We start from the raw sequence: 15,285 nt of genomic DNA, 5'->3' as shown, positions 1-15,285 counted from the left end.
TTCTCAAATCCAGGTTTGACTGTAGAATGAAATGCTGCCTCTCTGATGTCTTGCTGGCTAATAGCTCCTGAAATACATGTGTTAATTAACCTAAAGTAATTTTGCTTGAGGCTTGAGCAGCCCTCCATCAGCAAAGAGGTGGGGAAATATGCACAACATAGTAACTGTTTCTCAAAGATTCACAGAAGTCTCCATAATAGGACTCAGATCAGTGGGGATCAATAGACCGATCATATTGGCCTTTCTTTAGAAGCATCGAGTACACAAATCTTGGCCCTGTACAGTTTAAACAAAAAGTGGTTGAAACTGCTTTTGTTTCAGGCAAATCTACAGAAAACTGACAATGCCCATGGTCTAGGATGGTAGTCACAGGTTACATCACCCAACCCTTTACTGGCTAGCATTCCCAGTGCTTCTAAATTAATCCAGGTTTCTCCTTCCTTAAGCCTGTGGACAGAAAGGGGCCACATGCTAACCTGACAAGCTCATGTGTGGTGGCCTTGCAAACTCAGAGACCTAAAGTAACCACAAAGGATAGTCTGAAATTAAAACTTATTAACTAAAATCAGTTTATGGCAGGTAGTCATGTCCTAGATTTTAATCTTCCCTGACAAAAGTCAATCTTTACCTTAATTAAGCCTGTCTCTTGTGTTTTTGCATCTACAATAAGATACCTTTGGAATGTCAAAGTAATTTCCTTTTTCCAGAGCCCGCAAAGCAAAGATAGTACACCAGAAGGGAGACCACAAATCCCCTCACAGTTACTGAGTTAAATGTTGATTGTTAACTATGCTGGAACCACCTATGTAAAAGAAGCATGTGTCTACTATTTTACTTTTTATCCAATCCCAGAGGTTACCCCCGACTCTCCCCACCCCCGCTTTGCCTTCTCCCGCCTCCCTAATCTATCACCAGTGGGTTTCATGTAACCCTTTTATGTATCCTCTTTTGAATGTAATGTGTGAAATAAGTTGCAAAACTGCCATTCTCTGGGCATTTTCTCAATCCGATGAGATTTTGTTTCCCAGCAATTGTTGACAGTTTGGCACAAATAAACTCACAAAAATTCTCCACAGGTTTGAATGTTTCTTATGTTGAGAGATAGATCTAGAAATAGTTTAAGCTGAGATTTATTACTATTATATCGAACTGAATATCTAACACTAAACATATATTTATATTAGCTAAAATGCTCATCATTAGAGAACAGATAAACAAATTCCCACGCCTCAGACAATGAAGTTGCCCAAAAAAGAAAAGACTAAATTTAAGAACAAGCAGCTACAGTTACCTTAAAGTGTACTAGGAATAGAAAGAATAAAGTACTACACTTCAGCCACTGAATTTTTCCTTAAAAATTCTTCAGACAGTAAATAGAAAATATCTTATACCCATCTTATCAAAGCATATTAACTAATGCCTTTAAACCAACTGCATTTGAGACTACTTTCCTGACAACTAAAAGCTGTCAATCATCATGAAGACAATAAAGGTAATAGCAATTATCCCAGATGAACATAGATATAAAAATCCTCAAAAATATAAGCAGAGTTCATCTTTAAACAGATTATACACCATGATCAAGCCCACTGGGGGAAGGTTGATTCAATATCCGCAAATCAATTAACGTGATACATCACATAAACAAAGCGAAGGATAAAAATCACATGATCCTATCAATAGATGTGGAAAAGCATCTGACAAAATCCAGCACCCATTTATGGTAAAAACTCTCAGCAAAGTGGGAGTAGAGGAAACATATCTTGACATAATGAAGGCCAAAAAAAAATTAAAATCTTTTAAATTAAATTTTTTTAAAAAAAGGCCATATATGACAATCCCACAGGTAACATCATACTCAACAGGAAAAAGCTAAAAGTGTTTTCCTTAAGATCAGAAATAAGACAAGGATGTCCATTTTCACCACTTTTATTCAACATAGTATTGAAAGTCCTAGCCATAGCAATCAGACAAGAAAAAAAAAAAAGGCATCCAAATTGGAAAGGAAGAAGTTAAAAGCTGTCATTATTTGTAGATGACATGATACTGTATATAGAGAACCCTAAAGATCCCACCAAAAAACTACTAGAACTGATAAATGAATTCATTAACACAGCAGGATACAAAATTAATATTCACACATCGGTTGCATTTTTATAAATCAATAACAATCTATCAAAGAGAAATTAAGGAGACAAAAATGGAAGCCTATAGCATACTCATAAATAAGAAGAATTAACATAATAAAATATCCACATTACCCAAAGCAATCTATCGATTCAATGCAACCAATCCCTATCAGAATACCAATGGCATTTTTCACAGAACTAGAACAAATAAAATTTAGCCCTCACCAGATTTGCTCAGTGGTCAGTGTCGGACTGCAGACTGAAGGGTTTGTCTCTGAGTAAGGGCACATACCTCAGTTGCAGGCTCGATCCCAGGCCTTGGCCATGTGTGGGAGGCAACCAATCGATGTGTCTCTCTCACATTGATCTTTCTCTTTTTTTCTCTCTTCCTCTCTCTCTCTCCCTCTCTCTCTTTCTCTCTCTCTTCCTCCGCCCCCCCTTCCACTGTCTCTGAAAAAACAATGGGAAAAATATGCTTGGGTGAGGATTTAAAAAAAAAAAAATTATATGGAACCACAAAAGTCCCCAAAATAGTCCCAGGGAACTTGAGAGAGTACAAAGTTGAATGTATCATGCTACCTGATATCAAACTATACTACAAAGCTATAGTAATCAATGGTACTGGCATAAAAACAGATATATACATCAATATAACAGAATAGACAACCCAGAAATAAATCCACATCTGTATGATCAATTAATCTATGACAAAAAGGGGGCAAGAATATACAATGGGGTAATGCCAGTCTTTTCAATTAATAGTGTTAAAAAAAACAAACAAAACTGGATAGCCCGGCTGGGCGTGGCTCAGCGGTTGAGCATCAACCTAGGATCCAGGCGATCAGGGTTCGATTCCCGGTTGCCCAGGTTGCAGGCTAGGCAGCCGATCAATGACTCATCACTGATGTTTCTATCTCTCTCTCTCCCTCTCCTTTCCTCTCTCTGAAATCAATAAAAATATATTTTTAAAAAAACAAAAAATAAAAAAAACTGGATAATCGCAAAAGAATGAAACTGTATCACTTTCTTACACCACATACAAGAATAAACAAAATGGATTAAAGACTTAAGATCCAAAATCATAAACTCCTAGAAAAAAGGATAGGCAGTAAATTCTTTTACATTGTTCTTAATGATATAATTCTGAATATGAGTATCCTCAGGCAAGGGAAACAAAAGCAAAAATAAACAAATGGGACTACATTAAACTAAAAAGATTTTGTACAGCAAAGTAAACCATCAACAAAATGAAGAGAACCATCTGAGTGGAAAAAGATATTTTCCAATGATACATCTGATGAGGGGTTAATATCCAAAATTTGTAAAAAAATCATGTAACTCAATCCCCCAAAAAACAATCATTACAAAATGGGCAGAGGACCTGAATAGACTCTTCTCCAAAGAGAACATACAGATTGTCAAAAGACATCTGAAGAGATGCTCAACATCACTAATCATCAAGAAAATGCAAATGAAAACCACAATGAGATATAACCTCATACCTATCAAAATGGCTATCAACAATAAATCAACAAACAACAAATGGCCAGGATGTGGAGAAAAGGGAATCCTCATGCACTGCTGGTGGGACTGTAAATTGGTGCAGCCACTACGGAAAACAGTATGGAGGTTCCTCAAAAAATTAAAAATATAACTACCATATAATCCAACAATCCCACTTCTGGGTATTTATCCAAAGAATTCCAAAACACTAATTCAAAAAGACATATGCATCCCTATGTTCACTGCAGCATTATTTACAACAGCCAAATTATGGAAGCAACCTAAGTGTCCGTCAATAGAGAACTAGATAAAGAAGATGTTGTATATATGGAATATTACTCGGCCAACAAAAAGAACAAAAATCTTACCATTTGCGAGAAGACAGATGGAGCGAGAGGGTATTATGCTAAGTGAAATAAGTCAGACAGAGAAAGACAAATATCAAATAATTTCACTTATATGTGTAATCTAAAAAAAATAAACTAACAAAAAAGGAACAAACTCATAGATACAAAAAACACACTGAGGACTGCCATATTGGAGGGGGAGTCTGGGCTGGTGAAAAAGGTAAAGGGAATAAGAAGTACAAACTGGTAGTAACAAAATAGTCATAGGGATATAAAGTACAGCATAGGGAATGTAGTCAATAATACTGTAATAACTATGTATGGCACCAGATGGGTAATAGACATATCAGGAAGATCATTGCATAAATTATATAAATGTCTAACCATTATGCTATACAACTGAAACTAATAAAATATTGATTATCAACTGTAATTGCAAAAATTTTTAATTTTTTTAATTAAAAAATATATAAGCAAATAAGGCCAAAAAAACACATGCTGGCATAAAAGAGAATATGTTGTCAGCATAAAGGAAGAGTATGAATTCTTGCAAAAAGTACTCAAGTATTTGGAAATGAAGAATGTGGTTCTTAAACAATGACTTGCTTTATTGTAGGTCACTAGCAGGTACCATAATAATTCTATCCGCACAGTGACAGACTTATTAAATGAAGAGTTTATGCTGGAAAGAAGGAATTCTTACTTCTAATAAAATGTTACACATAGAATCAAATATCTACTTGGCATATTATTTGTAATTCTAGATCCCAAATAATAGCACTGAAGAGTAGGCTTTTTGCTTCCAATCTATGATTTGTATTCACAACTTCAACTAAAATTCATAATAAACCACATATTCTCATCATGGGATGCTAATAAGCTGAACTATAAACTGAGTTGGACAGTACCTAACAGCATTTTGAGAGAAGAGTCAAATCTTTTGCTAACAATGATCTCTCAACACAATTTTAACAAAAATATGATTACCTAATTTCCTTATGTTTCTAAGATTAAAACTCACTTTCAGAGTAAACAATATGCAAGGTACCTTATGGCAATAATAGATTAAAAATCAAAACTCACAAACTTGGAATTTCTCAGTCAATAGCTTACTGTGGGTAAGAGGAGTGAGTGGTGGGAAAAGCAAACAGAAACTGAAAGAATGAAGCAGAAGGAAGCAGAACTCTAGAGTCTTGAAATAAATTTGCCCTAATCACTCTGGGATTACCTGAGGTAATTCCTAGTGATTCAAACTTGATTGGATAATAAATCAGTGAAGTGATTTTTCAAATTAGTTGGATCGCTATGATATATCCACCAGAGTAAAATCAAGCAGGTAAAATCAAGACACATGAATTTAAAAATTCTTAATTCATAACTAGTTTTTAAAAAATGTTTCTGAAACTTTTTTCTATATAATACATTCTATTTTTTCCAAACCAGATCTTTTTCCTAAATTCCAGACTTATATAGCTGTGTAATTTTGATCTCCATTTGGACGTTTAATGGGTATTTGAAATTTAGCATGTCCAATAAATCTCCTCTTAAAACACCTGCTTCTCTTTCAGTCATGCCTATCACAGTAAATGGCACCTCCATACACCAAAGCTTGGATTATCTTTGATGACTGTTTTTCTCACATTCCCCATAATTAAATCATCAGCAAAACCCATTGACCTTACCTTTAAATATATACCCCAAAATGGGCCAGTTCTCTTTACCACCCGACTATAGCCAAGTCGCAGCCACTGAGATTATTAAAATAATCTCCTAACTGTTCTCTCTGCTTCTTTTCTTGCCTCACAAATCTAACCTCAACAGAGCAGCCAGAATAGTCCTGTCACAACTAAAATCTGATATTACTCTTCTGCTCAAAAGTCCAATGAATTCTCCTCTCATTTTTTATCAGCTCTAATGTTCATTCAGTTCTAAACTAAAACCACCTAATTTCTGAAAAACTGTCCATCTATCTTGATACAAACAAAATGAAGCACACAAGTAATTAAGAAACAGAGATAAGATTCTTTCGGTCTGAGATGGTGGCGTAAGTTCATTATTTAACCCCCTCCTTTCACAAATTCCCAGTGAAACAACGAAAAAAATATAAAAGTAGAGAGAAAATCTTCAAGGTAACCTAAAAGTGATTGTGAACCACCTTGGGGGCAAGCCTCCTAAGGGTCAGGTCAGGAAGAGGAAACATGGAAAATCTTGTTCTGCACTGCATTCCAGGATACGCTAAGGGTGCTATCACACAGAACAAGAATGTGCTAAGGAAAACACTGATACAGCTGAAACCTAACAAGGGCAAGTGTGCACAGATAAGTGAAGTACCCCAAATAACTTTAGAAGACATATGTTTCAGGGTTAACAAAGACACTCTCTGTCACTAGAGCTTTCTCCTCTATCATCACAAGCAAGAGACTACTACTCCAGCAAAAGTAAGGTATAATAAATATCAAATTATCCTTTACATTACCTGGGATTGAAAAAAATTAAACAGTAACATATACAATTTCTAAATATAAAATTAAAGTTACAAATACTAGTTTGTAATTAGAAGTAAAGCTATTTTAAAAAATTTGTAGCTAAAACTTGTTGAAAATGCAGATGGGCTCAAGCATCTCTAGCTAAAGGACCTTGGTTCCACTTTGTCTATGGGAAGCAGCGGGAAAAGCCCTGGCTCCTTTCGTGTTTCCCATCTCGCTACCAGCATTCAATTTGCTGCCCTTCAGTTCATAAATCTTTATAGAGCTCTGCTATCATCTATCTCTGTCTCTATACTATCAGTCCCATCGATGTACATGCATACTCTTTTCCTCCCCTCTGATCCCCATCAGCCCTACTACCCATTTCTGTTTTCTTTTATGAGCAAATCTTACAAACAAAGCTACACTACACTTATACTATTGCCACTTCCACAACTTCTATATCCCGTTCAGTTCACTATAATCTTATTTCTGGCTCCCTCACCAATCCACTGAAAATGCATGTCAAGGTCACCTAAGCTGGCTCAACTTCTAGCAGCATTTTACACAGTTGACTCAGGAAACACTCCCTATACTTTTTTTGACTGAGAAGTCCTGTTTTTGAAGAATATGTAATTATCTTATGAGGTGGTAGTGTTCTGTAAGAAATAATGACCCAGAAACACACACAAAAAATTATGACTATAAATAATGAAAAAAACCTGTGTCAACCTGTATCTGGTAACCAAAGAGACCAGAGGAAGAAAGGGTAGCTGTGGACAGAAACCATAAGAAATTCAGGAATGCTAATAAACAGGCAGCAGCTGTCCCAGTTCACACATACAATTGTACAATTCCATGTTGTGACTTGTATCTGGGTGTGGAGGGTAACAGGTGATTGCATTATGCCAGCAGTCTCACTAGTAAAACTTACATGAGCTGTCACAGCTGCTGAGTAGTTATTTTGGAAGAAATAACTGACTTGCAACTGTCAAAATATATACTACATTGTATTAAAAACTATCTTTTTAGGTCAAGTGCTTTTTTAAAATAAATATATATATCTTTATTGATTTCAGAGAAAGGAGGGGAGAAGAGAGTAGAAACATCAATGATGGGAGAGTCACTGATCAGCTGCCTCCTGCACGCCCCCCACTGGGGACGGAGCCCGAAACGCAGGCATGTGCTCTGACTAGGAATTGAACCACGATCTCCTGGATCATAGGGCAATGCTCAACCGCTGAGCCACACCCCGCCAAGCACATTTTAAGAAGTAAACTATCTAAACTCCCGAAATGAAGTTAATCTGAAACAAAATCAGGCCCATGTATTTCAGTAAACAATCCTCTACTCTGGTTACCATGCTGTATTTCTCTCCCTTACCTACCTGTCCCCTCCTCAAACAAAAGGCCTGGTAAAGATGATATATTAAATAAGATGGTAAAGGTCTCACATTTAATTACAATATTGTTGGAGGAAACAAGACAGCGGCGTAGGTAACAGCTGTACCCACCGCCTCCCACAACTACATCAAAATCACAACTAAAGTAGAGAACTACCATCACTAACAACCTCTTAAAATCTAGCTGAACAGAAGCCCTAGAACCAGGGAACTGAAGAAGCACCGAGACCGGTAGGAGGGGTGGCTGCAAGCCACACCCAGTGCTGCAGTTTAAACTTAGGAGGGAATCTTGGCGGTGGAGGTTTCCCGCAGGAGTGAGGGGTCCCAGCCCCACATCAGGGCCCCCGAGCCTAGGGCTCCAGGGCCGGGAAGAGACGTCCCCACAACTTCCAGCTGTCAAAACCAGCAGGACTGTAACTGAGGGAGCAGGAGGCTGCGAGAGCCCCAGCAGCTTCTCTTAAAGGGCCCCAGCACAGACTCACTCAGATGCGCTCCCTCTGAGTCCCAGCACTGGGCAGTAGCTGGAAAGGAACCTGGGACATTCGGGGAGGAACTAACCTGCCTGAAATTAAGGAGAGAGCTGGAGGGGAAGCTTCCTCCCAGGCAGAAGGGCTGGCAGAGGCCAAGCTCTTTTGGCGAGTCCTCCCTGCACACAGCCGGCAGGCAGGCATCTTCTCTGATTCTCTAGCACCTGACTAACACCTTTGGCCCCACCCCGGTGATTCCCAGAGGCCCCGCCCCTCCCCACCTGCAGGCTCATCCAGGCTGTTTCCAGGGGCTTTTCTGTGCAAGTGGCCTCTCGAGCCTCATGCTTAGGACTTTCCTAGAATCTCTCAAACAAGCAGCAGCAGGCCCCATATGGCTTGATAAGTGACCCCAGGCCTGGCACTAGCAACACTCTGCATTGGTTCATAGCTTGGCCTCTTCTGGGCAACACCAAGCCTAGCACAAGTAGCAGCCAACTATGGTTTGCTCATGCTGGGTGGCCCTGAGCAGGGCACTGGAACAGGCTGACTTTGCACCTCCCAGGAGGCCTCAGAGACAGTACACCTGGTGGTCAGACTCGACCATGCTGGATTACAACCCTACCACATCCACGAGTGACACACTCAAGGGGCGCACTTGGTGAACACCAAAGCGCCACTGAAGTAAATCCTGATCCACAGGGGTGTCTCTAGCACAGCAGCTCTTTGGCTGTAGTTGCAGCTGGTCCTCACAACTGACTGGCCAGGGGTCAATTCCTCCCAGTGACGCCAACAGCAACCAAGGCTCAACTACAACAGGAGAGTGCACACAGCCCACACAGGGGACCACCTGGAACGCCCAGCTCAGGTGACTAGTTAGGCTGAGCCACTGAACCCTACAGGACACCTACTACACAAAGCCACTCTACAAATTCCAGGAGACACAGCAGCTTTACCTAATACATAGAAACAAACACCTGGAAGCAGCCAAAATGTGGAGGCAAAGAAACATGTCACAAAGGAAAGAACAGAAGAAATCTCTAGAAGAGGAACTAAATGAAACAGATCCAAGCAAGCTAACAGATACAGAGTTCAGAATCTTGTTTATAAAGATGCTCAAGCATATTATTACAAAAACAACTGAGAAAATCAATGACATAATAAAGTACCAATTTGGAATGAAGGCTACACGAATTCAAATGAAGAATAATTAACAAGGAATCAGCAGTAGAGGACACTGAGAATCAAATCAGCAATTTGAAATATGAGGAAACAAAAAACACCCAACCAGAAGAGCAAAAAGAAAAAATCCAGAAATATGAAGAGAGTATAAGGAGCCTCTGGGACAACTTCAAGAGATCCAACATTCATATTATTGAGGTGCCAAAAGAGAAGAAAAAGAGCAAGAAATTGATTACCTATTTGATAAAATGACAGAAAACTTCCCCTACCTAGTGAAAGAAGTAGACTTACAAGTCCAGGAGGCACAGAGAGTCCCATACAAGAGGAACCCAAGGAGGCCCTCACCAAGACACATCATAATTAAAATGCCAAAGGTTAAAGACAAAGAGAGAATCTTAAAAGCAGCAAGAGAAAAGCAATTAGTTACCTACAAGGGAGCACCCATAGGACTGTCAGCTGATTTCTCAAAAGAAATCTTGCAGGCCAGGAGGGAGTGGCAAGAAATATTCAAAGTGATGAAAAGCAAGGACCTACAACCAAGATTACTGTACACAGCAAAGGTATCATTTAGAACTGAAGGTTAGATAAAGAGCTTCACAGATAAGAAAAAGCTAAAGAAATTCATCACCACGAGACCAGCACTACAGGAAATGTTGAAGGGTCTCCTTTAAGAAGCTTATGAACAAAAGAATCTGATGAACTAAATAGATCCAGAGACATTGACACATACAACAGATGACCATATTTCAGAGGAAAGAGGGAAGGGGGGTGGAGGGTAGGAAGAGATTAACCAAAGAAGTTATATGCACATATGCATAACCCCTGGACACAGTCAATAATGGGGTGAAGGCCTGGGGAGGGGGTGGGAGCGAAGTGGAGGGGGTCAATTGGGGGGAAAAAATGGGACACCTGTAATACTTTCAACAATAAAGATAAATTAAAAAATAATAATAAATAAACCCATAGAATAAAATAATAATAATAATTACATTATTATTGTTAACATTGATATACACGATTTAGATGACATGGAAGTATAAAACCTTTTTCATTAGTAAGTTTCTCATATTAGAAACTTAAATGCATTCAAAATAAAAAATATAACACATTATATATCTTAACTTCAGAACAATCACAACATGTTTGTAGTATTCTAATTAACTGAATAGACACGTGAATCCCTAAAGTACATGTTATTAAGTACAAAGCTCCTGTTATAACAATGTCATCCTCATATTTACACCAACCCTGAAACATCTTCCATATACTGTTGAAACACACCTGGTTTCTTCCTCTGCGTTTTCCATAATTCCTTCTAACCAGGGCTTTATAATTCTCATTTTTCTTGGTTAAGTAGTAATATAAAACACAATCAGGAACACTCTATAAATAAAAAAATATATATATTTTTTGAGGATCCAATGAAATAAAACTTTTTAAAAATCAAGTAACACTTTCCAGGAAAATCTCTGCTATTCTCAAAGTATAAATTGAGGCGAAACACACATGACTAGCATTTTAAAGCACAGCTATGCTCTAAAAATATACACATTGTATCTACTATTTTAATGGGCAATCCAAACTACTTAAAAAATACCAGGAACTATCAGAAACATTCAACAACTTGCTTATTAACCAGTAACTAAATTCCCATTCTTACTCCATATATGTAAACATTCAATATGTCTCTTTAAAATTTTTCCCCAAAATACTACAGTCAACCCACTGTGAAAAAAATTCAGGAAAAATCAGGACCCTGATATTTTAATTAGAAATTTAATGAGGTTCAAAAAGCATTGTAATCTCTGTGTTTTTAGAAAAATACAATATCAGGTTATTTTTCATTAACCATGAATATTAGTAGTCTGTTTGCTGTGCTTAGGATTTGTAATCATATAATTGTAAATACCACTATTCTAGTCACATGAAAATCTTTTCTGTAGCAAGGCCTTTGCAAAAATCACTTCTCATGAACTACTTTTGGGTATTAGAGCATAAATTTTTAAAGTAGCAACCATCACAAAACTATAAACATTCTCAATGCCAACCATTTCTTACCTTTCTTTCCAAGTAGGATGCAATTAGTCCAAAGTTTTTTGGATGCTGGATAAATCTGTGTAAAAAAACAACACCACACACATACACATACACACAAACATTTTAACAACTCAAAAAAGGAGGGGGTGGACCTTGAGAATAGAAATATTATGTATGGACTAATTCCCAGTGGTTCCTAGCTGTCAATCTGAGGAAGTGTAAAATCACTGGAATCCTTTAAAGGGCACAGATTCCTGGGCACCATCATCCACCAGGAAATGACTGGATTGGTCTATGGCAGAGCATAGAAATCTGTACTTTTACAAAGCATCCCCAGGTGATTCAGATACCACCCAAGTTTGGATACCACTCTTAACATGACTTCATAACCCCAGTTATCTTTTACCTATATTTCCACCTATAAATTTATGGGAAGATCATCTCAAATCTATATTCTCTGCTTTCCAGAATATCCATTCAAATGCCAACAGAGGGTGAAGTTTTTTTTTACTAACTTATGTAAGCTTCTATTGGATAATAATTTAAAATTTAAATTACTTGTCCTTAAAGATCTCCTTCTCATGGTCAGTCCAAACATTCATAAACTGCCTATCTTTATAAACCTTCATGGGGTCCTCCATAAGTCCATTCATGTTAATGAACTTGACCCGTCTTTGCTCTGCATCAAACATCATAGGCGGAATCACAGAGAGCTGCCGCATTTGTTTTTCATTATTCTGCAAAAAAAACACACAACACAAAACAAGAAATGCAGTTTTCATAAAATAAAATTTAAAGAGGGCCATAGACCAACTGTTTTTACACTAAAAACAAAACAAAAAAATGTACGTAGTTCAATGACAATAGTATACACCATAACATCCAATATATGGCAATTACTCATATATCTAATAAATATTCATTCAATGAATGACAGAGAATATACATTTTTTTTTTTATAATCTACTACAATTTGAGAAGAGTGGTTTTTTATTTACATTTTTAAAAATTTTTATTGGGGTTACACTGGTTAATAGGATCATACAGGTTTCAAGTGCACATTTCTGATACATGACCTGTTTATCGCATTGTGTGCCCACTACTCAAAGTCAAATCATCTTCCGTCACCATATATTTGGCCTCCCTTACCCTTTACTACCTCTCCCCACCCCCTTCCCTCTGGTAACTACCATACTGTTGTCTGTGTGTCTGAGTTTCAATTTTATATCCCACGAATGAAATCATACGGTTCTCAGCTTTTCTGACAGACTTATTTCCTTAGCATAATATTCTCAAGGTCCATCCATGTTGTTATAAGCAGCAGTATTTCATCTTTTCTTATGACTAGCATTCCATAGCATGTATGTACACATCATCTTTATCCAGTCCTCTCTGGAAGGACACTTTGGTTGTCTCCATGTCTTGGCCACTGTGAATAATGCTGCAATGGCCCGGTAAGCACGGCACAGAGGTTGAGCTTTGACCTAGGATCCAGGAGATCATGCCTCAATTCCCGGTCAGGGCACATGCCTGGGTTGCGGGCTTGATCTCCAAGTAGGGGGTGTGCAGGAGGCAGGTGATCAATGACTCTCTCATTATTGATGTTTCTCTCTCTCTCTCCCCCCTTCCTCTCTCTGAAATCGATAAAGATATATTTTTTAAAAATAATAATGTTGCAATGAACATAGGAGTGCATATATATTTGTGAATAAATGTTTTCGAGTTTTTCTGGTAGCTATCCAGGAGAGGGGTTGCTGGGTCATATGGTAACTCTATTCTTAATTTTTTGAGGAACCACCATACTGTCTTCCAGCAGTGAATGAGGGTTCCTTTTTCTCTACAACCTCTCCAATACCTGTTATTACATGACTTGGTGATAACAGCCATTCTAACAGGTGTGAGGTGGTCTCTCATTGCAGTTTTGATTCGCATTTCCTAATAGTGAAGTTGAACATCTTTTCATATATCTATTGGCAGTCTGTCTGTCTTCTTGGGAGAGGCATCTGTTCAGGACCTCTGCCTATTTTTAATTGGATTATTTGTTTGGTGTTGAGTTGTATAAGTTCTTTATATATTTTGGATATTAACCCCTTGACAGAGCTGTTGTTTGCAAATATCATCTCCCACCCGGTTGGTTGCCTTTTTGTTTTGCTGGTGGTTTCTTTTGCTATGTAGAAGCTTTTCAGTTTGATATAGTCCCATTCATTCATTTTTGCCTTCACTTCCCTTGCCTTTGAGGTCAAATTCATAAAATGTTCTCTATGACCTAGGTCCGTTAGTTTAGTACCTATGATTTCTTCTATGTAATTTATTGTTTCTGATGTTATATTTAGGTCTTTGACCCATTTTAAATTAATTTTTGTACATGGAGACAAACTGTAATCTAGTTTTATTCTTTTGCATGTGGCTTTCCAGTTTTCCCAGCACCACTTATTGAAGAGGCTTTCTTTTCTCCATTGTGTGTTTTTGGATCCTTTGTCAAAAATTATTTGGTCCATATACATGTGGTTTTATTTCTGGGCTCTCAATTATGTTCCATTGATCTCTGTGTCTGTTTTTCTGCCAATACCATGCCCTTTTGATTATTATAGCTCTGCAGTATAATTTGAAGTCAGGTAGTGTAATACCTCTAGCTTCATTCTTTTTTTCCTCAGGACTGCTTTGGCTATTCGGGGTCTTCTGGGGGTCGATACAAATCTGATGATTTGTTTTATTAATTTCTTTTTTAAATGACATTAGGATTTTGATGGGGATTGCATTAAACCTGCATATTGCTTTAGGTAATACAGTCATCTTAACTATGTGATTCTTCCAATCTAATAGTAATGTATACCACATATAACATATAGTAATTACTCATATCTCTAATAAATATCCATTCAGTGAATTAAAGAGCCAGAGGATATACATATTATTATTTTTTATAATCCACTACTACAATTTGAGAAGAGTTCTTTACTTAAATAAAGCTGATATCTTCAGATACTGGAAGTTTAGACCTAGAGGATACAAAATTATGTCAACTTCACTGATGTAATGTCCTTATGAAGCACTTTCATTACATTTAGTTTCATTTTTTAAAGTCTTAACACCGTTCCAGACAACAAATCTTAATTTCATTTTAGAGAACAATAAACAGAAAATCAAAAAGAAGGCATCAAATCTTATGATCGCTGATTTTAAAGTAACTAAACTCACTTAAGTATTAAATACTTCCTGGAAAGATAAATTAAAAATTTAAGACTATTATCCTTAGAAATTTAACTAAAACTTTTTTACATCTATACAATTTCTTTTCCCAAGGTTTAAGTTTATAAGAACAAACTTGCATGAAAAAAACTTTTACCAAAATTACAAGAATTAACCCCAATACCAGGCTAAGTCTTTCCCTAAAAGTTTTCCTCAGAGAAGTAGATGTTACCTTGTAAGTCCTTAGGAAGTCTATAATTTTATCAGTTTGAACAACAAAGTACTGTTTGGGGCAGACATTAGTTTGAAATCACCTCAACTGATACTAGTAATAGATGCTTACACGGAATCAGTCAAAAAGCAAGCTAAGAAATTTAGCACAGGTTTAGTCATCATTGCAGGAATCATGGCGATAACTGTCTTTGATCATTACTTAAGGGACTACCATGCTCAAATAAGCAAAACCTTCAGAATTTAGAGGTGAGGTTCAAAAAAGCCATATTATAAAATCAAAACTAGCAAAACTCAGTAAGCACATGGCTTTGAAACGACGTTAAGAGGTAGTTT

General features: G+C 37.3%; 1 protein-coding gene across 24 annotated transcripts in view; it reads right to left on the bottom strand.

Annotated features, from left to right (window-relative positions):
* NCOR1 (nuclear receptor corepressor 1) overlaps positions 1 to 15,285 on the bottom strand; it is a gene marked incomplete at its 3' end in the record, with an annotated part of 194,618 nt that overhangs the window by 88,941 nt on the left and 90,392 nt on the right. For all 24 annotated transcript variants that reach the window (XR_014000470.1, XR_014000471.1, XM_081161018.1 and 21 more), the window contains 3 exons: positions 12,088 to 12,266; positions 11,551 to 11,605; positions 10,774 to 10,875 (listed from right to left, as the gene is read on the bottom strand). Coding sequence is in view for 22 of the 24 variants with exons in the window: in XM_081161018.1 (XP_081017144.1) it covers positions 10,774 to 10,875; positions 11,551 to 11,605; positions 12,088 to 12,266 (336 nt within the window). The remainder of the gene's footprint in view (positions 1 to 10,773; positions 10,876 to 11,550; positions 11,606 to 12,087; positions 12,267 to 15,285) is intronic.

Source organism: Miniopterus schreibersii (genome assembly GCF_964146895.1).
Source record: "Miniopterus schreibersii genome assembly, chromosome: 16".
Classification (NCBI taxonomy): Eukaryota; Metazoa; Chordata; class Mammalia; order Chiroptera; family Miniopteridae; genus Miniopterus; species Miniopterus schreibersii.
Note: the sequence above shows the minus strand (reverse complement) of the source record. Positions and strands in the feature narration are given on the sequence as shown.